The following is a 9,352-nucleotide window of genomic DNA, read 5'->3' on the forward strand; positions in this document are numbered from 1 at the left end:
CTTGCAACCAGTCCCATTCGTTTTGCAACTGACTTTCCCAGTAGGTCACTTGTGTACTGTCCTTTAATCACAGTGATCCAGTACTGATATTTCTGCTTTTTGTACGTGCTGTTGGCGATGAATTTTCCCACACATGAAACTTTCCCACCTGGACTGTAGTCTGGGCCTCGGTTGTAATCTACTGAATGTCTCTTCTGTCATAACCGTCGTGTCGGCTCCAGTATCGATTTTAAACTGGACTGGGTTGCCATTTACTTCCAGCTTCACATCCCAGTCAGTGTCTGAGTCAGGCTCAACTATGACAGTCGGTTTTGTATCTTTCACAGAACCCAGGAAAATTCCTCCAATGAAAAATGAATCCTCCTCTGAATCCTCCACCTCTTCTGTCCTGACTTCTTTTAGCATTTTGGATTTACATACTGCTTCAAAATGACCCATCTTGTTGCACTTCCTGCATCTTTTGTTTCGGGCTGGGCAGCTCTCTTTTTTATCATGCACTCTGTTGCACCGCTGGCAGCTTTGTTTACCGTCGCCGTATTTTTGACTCTGGGGCTGTCTCAGCTTATCACGGCTCCATTTTGTGTTGCTGTGCTGTTTGTGTCTAACCTCATTCATTCTGGTTTCCACGTGCTCCGCGCTCTGCTGTTTAACCTGCTCGCTCTGACGCGCGAACTGGACCGCCTTCTCCAGCATCAGGTCCGCTTCGAGCTGCAGCCGCTCTGACACCTCTTTGTCCAGTAATCCTATGACGATTCGGTCTCGGATCTGTTCGTCTTTACTGTTGCCGAACTCGCAGTGCTGCGCCAGCTCATACAGGCTCCGGACAAAGGCTTCCACGGTCTCACCGGCCTGTTGGTTCCGCTTGTGGAAGCAGGCACGGTCATGTATGACGTTACGTCTGGGCACAAAATGCTCATCAAACGTCTCCACCACTGTCTTAAAATCAAACTCGGGGTGTGGGACGGCTTCTGTGGCAGCAGGAAACACAAACGAGCTGTAGATGGGCTCTGCATCTCTCCCCATTGAATAAAGAAATGAGTTCACTTGAACCTCACCACTCTCCTTATCCAACTTGGACGCGACTCTGAAACGGGAGAACCTCTGCCTCCACACCGGCCACTCTGCCGGGCGGGAAAAGTCGAACGGCTCCGGGGGACCAAACTTAGCCATCTCGTCTCCGACGTCAGCGTGAAGTCCTCAATTCTGACACCATGTCATGATAATGAGGGAGACTTGGATGAATCTCAAACACAGCTTTTTATTCAGCAACTCGGCTCAGTACAAAACTGTTAGCTCTCTGCTAACGCGCGCTCATTTCTCATAGGCGAACTCTCTCCGGTGACATCATCTGAAAACACTCCTGCACTGGCTACGGTAGCCTCATGGTGACATTAAACTTAAATCTCACAACACTGTTCAAATTATGTGCTAAGACAGAAAATACTGAATTAAAAAAATCTGTCTTTGCTGCAGATTTTCACATTCATAACACAATACAATAAGAGAGTACAAAATGTCCATATTAAGCTAAAGGACAGCTGCTGCATATTTTTTTTTTTTTATTACTATTATTATGTGTCCTTCAGAAGAAAAAACCAAGGACGGGCAGTTTTCTGGTATAGAATATTAAAATGTTTTTTCCCCTTTTTTCTATTAAGTTAGGACAGGTGTTGAAATACTCATGAAAAGTGAGTTTGAATGTAATAATAAAAAATACCTGTCTTCTGAATGAGATTTATATATTTTTTTGTATCTTTATAGACAGAGTTTACCATAGATGTATATTTCATGTCTATTTTTATATACATTTTTAGCAACAGTGTTGATTTACCAATGCAATTTTACAGATTATTCAGAAAAACCCTGATCAGATGTGAAACGGCAGCTCGTTCCTATTGTTCCTTGCTGTGAAAGCAGAAGATACATATTATCTGAATAATCCTTCAGACAGTCAAGTTCATTCTAACATATAAAACAGAACGTAATCACTTTCTGCTGCTTGAACTACTCGAACCAGACACGCTGCGATACCGTTGAGATAATCAGTGTGGAGCTCACCCTGTGTGATCAGCGTAGTGCTCATAAGCACTTCTTCAAAGGAAAGGATTTAGATTTCATGAAGTTTTTCTTCCCACCCTTTGCATTTGTGCTGACAACAACATAAAGTTGTAGCAGTTTGGATAAATAACAGCCATGTGTCATAATAACATAAATTACTTCAACAGCATTAACCACTAATAACTTATGACAGAGCCTCACCTTTGGAAAGCTGAGATTCCAGCCAGGAGGGGGGAAGGTTGATTTTCCAATACATATATTTTATACAAGAGTTTTACAAAAGCTTCAATATTAAAATGAAACACTGTCAAAGTCAGAGTTTAACTATTGGTTTTACTCCATTAACAGTAGAAAAATCAGCAATATTAGCCCTTGTCAGCTTTTTAATTCACATAACGTGAAGTGGCAAACCAGAAGGTGGTTTCACGTTCAATAAAAGCTGATCGGCTGAGTATATATTTCTGAATATTTCACAATCACACCAGTATCAGCAGTAGCAGCCGTACACTCAGCCGCTGTGCGCCGGTATATCCTTCTGTGGAGCACTGTGCTTGTTGCAGATCTGTGTGTATCAAAACATTATTTTAATGGATTGAAAAGAAAACACGTCTTTTAAAATGTTTTATAACCATTCGGATTTACTTCACGTGCTAATACACCGTCCCCTGGACCACTGGAAGGAGTATTTTGTCCACTTTCGTCAGTCTGGCTCTGACTCCTCTTCACCTCCGGCAATTAAGCTAAGCTAACTACAATGCTAACAACTGGGAACCAGCCACTGGACACAAAAAAGGTATTTATGAGCTTATCTCACTTTGTCAGTGATAGGGAAAGGGCGTGGGTCCAAAATCTTCGGAGTATTCCTTTAAAGTTGAATCTCCATGAAGTAAAAGTGAACCCAAATAGGGAAATCTTGGAAATCTTTCTAAAACTACAAACGTCATGTAGCAATTGATTCTGCTATTATGATGACTACACTGCTGGTTAGCAATAAGCTGTTTTCAGAAAATTCAAAGTGATGTAGTAAAATTTTGACTATAAGAACACTTAAAATAGTTTTCATATTCTGAAAATCTCTGCTTCTGTTGACAGACTGATCAGATACAAGGTCAAAAAATATGGTTTTCAAATTCATATCCTGAATATATTTTTCATAAAAGTTTGACATTTTTACAAGTGTGGGCTAGTTCCTTGGTGGATCAAAGGTTATGAATAATCTCCGTCCAGATAAAGCACCTCTCTGGGAAACTCTCTCAGGTGTGTTTGAGGTTCATTTACCTACAATCAAGCTGAAATGAAAGATGAACTGATGTTTCAACCACCTCTCACATCCCAGCGCCTGTGAAACACAGAGAAATGAGAAGTGAGTTTGAATGTAAATCTTTATATAAACCGAATATATTAATTATTGATCTGATTTATCCTCACAGCTATCTGATCAGGAGAACGTGGACAGATGATGAAAGATGGACATAAGAATGTTTTTCAAGAAAGTAAGTATTGTAGTAACAGTTAGGTCCAGCTGACAGCAGAAAGTCCCTTAAATCAAATGCTCCTTGTCTAAGAAATAAGAACCTGGTTTTAACATGATAAACCAGGGTTCTCAAAGCTTTTTAATCCAGGAACCTCTTACAGGGGAGAACACTTTTCAAGGACTCCTCATAATCCTCACACAATCAAAAAAATCTGCCATTTGTAACCCAGTGGCGGACCGTGCATTTCACGCTAAGGCCTTCAGAACAGATCAACTGAATCAATCCACCTCTCAATAACTATTTTGTCCACAAAAAAAAAAAATCTTATTATGCAGATATGCACATAAAGAGTTGTTGCACAGCAGATAGATACTTGTGCAGCCAGAATAAATGCCTTTGCTGAAGTGCACAATTTTCCTACTACATCTGTGCACATACAATGAGCATCAACAGCTTAATAAAACAGCAATATTAGTTAGGAAAAGAGGAACATTTTACTCACCAAAATCCCGATTATTTGAAAACAAAATACATCCTCCTTTCCTTCCTCAAAAACAGTTCAATTGTTCTGTCATATAGATTATCCGTGTGTTTCAGTTCCATAAAGCCAGGGCTGAAAGTCCAGCTTGCCCTGTGGGATTTCTGGCGTAAGTTTAATTTCTCTTCAGGTCTTCTTCTTCTTCTTCTTCTTGGGAATAATTGCGGTAGGCGACCAACAACTTAGGTGCATACCGCCCCCTACTGTATCTCTTGGTGAATGTAAATCAGAGGGCCTGGATATGCTGTTGTCAGTGTGCTAGCGAGAAGGCGCTGAGTCGCCAACTCGAAATCTGATTGGTTGAAGCAACTGTCTGCTTGACGCTTCACTTTACTTTACTGCGCGATCAGGAACGGACTGTGAAGGCCTCGGGCAGATTTCTTTGACCCTAGCAACAGATGATGCCTGAAATCTGATTGGTTAAATGATTTAATATGAAAAAAAAAACATGTCTGGAAGCAGCGCAACCACGGGAAAACTATGAAAAACGTTCAAATTGAAAATTTGAACGTTCAAATCTAAATATTTATGATCTGTGTAGTAGAAATTAACTTAACTACATTAAATTGGAGTTATGTCAGTGCAATTTCTATGATTTTAAACACAGGCAAAGTCTTATAGAAGCTACATTTTCACTCTACAGCATTGAGACTTTTAAATGTACAGTTTTCAGAACACGAGCAATGTTGTAATGTGGATGTTAAATTCTAGTCAGGCAGGTCAGAGGTCAGCTCACATGTTCCAGTGGGGTCCTGGAGTTACAGCAGCGTGAGCAGTTCCATGTTCTGTGCAGCACCAATCAAGTGTGGGGTTCTGAAGATTCTTTCCTTCATCAAGTTACTACAAACAGTATAAACACCGACTCAGTCCTGATGAACCAAGTTTGTTGAACAAACAGCTCAAAACCTTCTGAAGTGGTTCAACACTCATTGACACTTCTTTGAACCATGAGCAGAAAACTGATAAACACCTCCGATGGCCTTTTGTTATTTAGAAGTGTCTTTCTAATTGCATTGCTTTCATAATGCTGCATTGACTTTATCTTTACTTTCTGAATTGCAGTAACAACTGCACTAGATTTGATACAAATGAACCCAGTCGTTACTTAATGGGCACATTTATAAACACTGATATATGTGTTTTGTTCTGATTTGTGTATTTTCGCATCGTCTTTTCTTTTCACTGTTATTTTACGATCTCAGTAAAAGTTAATTTATCTAAATTAAGGTAAAAGTAAAATATGAAGGTGTCTTTAGACTTGTTCAAATAAAAAAAAAAAAGTTTATTATATATCCTGTAACTATATTTACAAAATGTAATATCAAGATTTCCATCTGAAGGTTTTCCCAATCACAAAACATGAACAGTTTTATTCCAAGTTTATTGAATCTGATGCACATTTGGTTTAATGGATTCTTTCAGATATTAACAACTGACAGCATTTTACTGAATTAGTCAAAGATATTTTGCTGTTTTTAGCAGTTGTGTGTGTGTTACGTGTTTGCGTTTGTGTTGTCTCTCAACAACTGCTGTCACTTTATTTGGATTGGAGCATCACGTGGTGCAAAAGCCCCTCTTGGTTTACTTTCTTAATTTACTGTCTCGTTGAGTTAATGTCATGTCTTTGCACGGTGTTTATTTGTCTATTTTTCAAACTGGTTTACTTTAGAGATTGTTTTTCATTTTTACACCGTCAAAAAACACTGCTGAATAAAGTTATTTGAATGGTTACCATGTTAATCCCATGTATCCATGCAACCATGTTTCAATGCTGATGATGTCATCACAGTGCTTTCATCCCACGAGGTGTTCGACCAGCAGCATTTGTGTCTGGTTTATGAGCAGGTTTCAGAAGTTCGGCAGGATGGACGGTAAATAATTAACGTTTTCTGTGTTTTTAGAAATGATTTCTTCTCTGTTTTCACTGTTTCTTGCTTTTTTTTGCTTCGGGTTTTGTTTCTTCGTGTTTTTCCCATCTTCGATGATGAGTTTCTGTTTCTGCCTTTGTTTTTTGTTCGAATTTGGTTTTAAAATGTCGCTCTGTGTCCGTTTCTATACTTCCATGTTTGCTTCATGTCGTATTTCTCCACTTTGTGAAGAGTTACTGTCGTTTTCCCGTGTTTTCGTCGCTCTTTTGAAGCCGTTTCATGTCATGTTGAGTCAGTTCTCTGTCCATTTGAGTTTAGTTTCATGATGGTTGTTTGGTGGTACTTAGGAATATCCTTTGGTCATCTTCATACCATCATATGTAAATATTTATTGCATTTTATGTGTATTTGTGAGACTTTTCTATGCCTTTCTGTTAGTTTCTAGTTTCTGCGTGGTTGTTTCTCTTACTCTGGTCCTGTTCTCATTCACAGATAACTTTAGCACAGCGAGTGAGAACGGCGCAGCATATTCGTGGACCTTGTCTGTGAAACGGCGCATCCACCACGAGGAGACCTCTGAGAACAAAAGAGCGAGACTTTCAGAGTCACTGGAACCTGTTTCTGAGGGGAAAGCAGTGTCCCAAAGACTGAAGGCACTCATTCAAAAAGCTGGTGGCTGTCTCTTGAAGAAGAGCAGAAAGAGAACCCGTGATGAGCTGCATGAGGAGGCTTCCTCATCAAAAACAGGTAGGGAAACTGGTGGAGTTTAGTTTAATAAGTTTAATAACCAGCGCGGATTATCCTGACCTGGTGTCCTGGTCTGTCCGGTGAAGCAGTGTTTGATCATCTCAGTTTCTCCTGATGATGCTGATGTTTGGTGTTTTTCTCAACTGCAGGAAGCTGCGACATCAATAAATCTTTAGATGGCTGCAGCAAGGATGAGGAAGAAGGTCCGACCACAAAGAGGCTGAGAAAGGGCACGTCAGTGGTGGAACAATGGGCCACTTTTCTGGCCAAATACAAGCAGCAAAGAATGCTCGGCGAGGGTGGCTATGGGCGAGTGTTCATGGGTCTACGCAGAGCGGATAATTTCCCGGTAAGTGTAGGAGAAACTGTGTTTCACATGCTGAGAGAGCTCATGTGGTTGGTTGACAGCAGGAAATCTCAACTTCTGGGGACCAAAACCAAAATATGTGAGGTGAAAAATTTGTTTTCAAGGGGGGAAACTGCAGAGTAACTTCATCAGTCTCTTAACGAATCAGTCAATACCTGTTCAGTTTCACTCAATTAACAACAGCTGACCGTCAACTGATGCTTCAATAGGCATCTTCCTCCCACTGACTAAAGTAACTTTTAGCATCCAGAATACTATAGAGAATCTTCCTCCAACTCACATTGTGACTGGAAAGGAGTTTTTCCCCTCCAAGTGATGGAATTTTAGCAAAGCCCCAGATTACAGAGCATTTTCCTCCCACTAACATAGAAAGACTGAAAAGTAGTAAAACAAATTTACTTTTCTGACCAGTTTTATTTGCAGTAACTTAAAAGTGTGTCTCCATTTCTCAAGAGGTCCCGAGTGATCACTGCTCATGTGTCCATTTTCAGTAACGTCAACAACCAGCTGCTGTTTCAAACATCCACATGTAGTTTCTGATGTTCAATCAAAAAGAAAAGTCTGGAAACTGAAAAAAAAAAAAAAAACTAACTAAAGCTTTACTTGCGTTTCACAGGTTGCCATCAAACATATCAAGAAAATCTACGTCCACAAAGAAGTGGTAAGTGTACGTCGGTAAACCTGTGCTCACCTGATTCCCACCCTTCTTTCCGTGGACGTCTCCCCTCACTCTGTGCTCTCTCTTGCTTTCAGGACCAGAACGGGGAGGAGTTCTCTGCGGAGGTGGCCGTCATGTCCAGACTCTCAGCTGAACGAGCCGAATCGGGGGAGTCGGCGTCCGTGGCGCTGCTGGACGTTTACGACCTGGGCCTGGAGCAGGTCCTGGTCATGGAGAGGCCTGACCCCTGTCAGGATCTGCTCCGCTACCTCAAGGCCCACAACGGCTTGCTGCAGGAGGGGCATGCTAAGGTAGGTGACCTTCAGTCAACCATTTGGTTCAGCCACAGTCCTCACAACCAGACAGTTTAGAGGACATGAAACGTTTCTTAAAAAGTGTTTAAAGACCCCTGATCCAGTTGTGAGAGCAGATTTCCAGGATATAAACTGTCGTCTTCTCCCAGGTGATCGTCAAACAGCTGCTGGCTGCTGCAGCTGAGCTGGAGCGCCACAACGTCTTCCACCGCGACATTAAGCTGGAGAACATCCTGATCCAGTCCGAGGGAGACGCCCTCCGTGTCCGGCTCATAGACTTCGGGGTGAGCTGCTTCTCTGAGCCGTCGTCGCTCCTGAAAACCTTCGAAGGTGAGATTTCCCCCCACTGAGAGCTGAAGAAAGACATCGTGAAGGTCCACCAAACAGTCCCTCACCATTTTCCTTCTTGTGCTTTCTTCAGGTACGGTCACTTACAAGCCTCCGGAGTTCATCAGCAGGGGCAGATATGCTGCCGGACCCACCACGGTGTGGCAGCTGGGGACCGTCCTATTCGAGCTCCTCCACCAAAACAGTGTGTGTGGCACTCTAGAGTTCCTCACTCAGAAACTGAGGATCAGGAAGACACTGTCTGCAGGTAAAACCAGCTTCCCCTGGCATCCCTCTGCTCTCTATCTTCTCTGCTCTTCTTAATTACTGTGATTTAGTTCTACTTCCTGTATTCATCGGGTTTCTTTTCTCTTTTTATTCCTCCAGAATGTCGAGACTTCCTAAAAAGATGCTTAGGAATAATTCCTGAGGAGAGGTCCACCGTGGAGCAGCTGCTGCGTCACCCCTGGCTCCACTGACCTCCATGACCTTATTCTGACGGTCATATCCATCCGTCAAGGTGCTGGGACTAGGTGCTGCTGGTGCCGAGGGTGACATCGTGCTTTTTGGCTGCTGCTGGTGGTCGGTGGCGGCGGATGGAAAGATGGCGTGTCGGCGTCCGTCCGGGGGGGCGGCTGGGCGCTCGGTCAGAGAGGCTCTTCAGAGTTTTAATCTCTCAGCTGGGACATTCTTCCTCTTAGTTTTAGGAATTTCAAGGATGTGAAGAAATTTTGTCTTCAGACATCTAGTTTTAATAAAGCCTTAAAAAGTTTTCTGTGTTTTTAACGGGCATTTATTGCTGACCTGATCTGTTTATATCTGATCTGATTATATCTGATCTGATCTGAGTAATCTGTCTGACAGGATGAGACAGTGAGAACAGTAAAGCTCCTCTGAATAACGGCAGCCAGTGATCCTCTGGGCTGACGACAAAACCCTGGAGCTCTTCTGCTAATCTGATTTCCACGCCTGCTGTTGTAAATTGAATTAAAATGGAAAT

At 42.1% G+C, this 9,352-nt stretch overlaps 1 protein-coding gene across 1 annotated transcript; it reads left to right on the top strand.

The window, feature by feature from the left end:
- The first annotated feature begins 5,935 nt into the window (after nt 1-5,935).
- On the top strand, nt 5,936-8,831 carry LOC115394768 (serine/threonine-protein kinase pim-1-like). The gene is made up of 6 exons (XM_030100117.1): nt 5,936-5,942; nt 6,836-7,035; nt 7,807-8,022; nt 8,175-8,355; nt 8,447-8,620; nt 8,740-8,831. The coding sequence occupies exons 1-6, from the start codon at nt 5,936-5,938 to the stop codon at nt 8,829-8,831; spliced, it is 870 nt and encodes a 289-aa protein (XP_029955977.1).
- Nucleotides 8,832-9,352: the final 521 nt, after the last annotated feature.

Source organism: Salarias fasciatus, chromosome 9 (assembly GCF_902148845.1).
Source record: "Salarias fasciatus chromosome 9, fSalaFa1.1, whole genome shotgun sequence".
NCBI lineage: Eukaryota > Metazoa > Chordata > Actinopteri > Blenniiformes > Blenniidae > Salarias > Salarias fasciatus.

Coding starts and splice junctions, on each gene's coding strand:
- LOC115394768 (XM_030100117.1), top strand. Junction 7,036..7,806: donor GCAGAGCGGATAATTTCCCG/GTAAGTGTAGGA, acceptor TCTTGCTTTCAG/GACCAGAACGGGGAGGAGTT. Junction 8,023..8,174: donor TGCAGGAGGGGCATGCTAAG/GTAGGTGACCTT, acceptor GTCTTCTCCCAG/GTGATCGTCAAACAGCTGCT.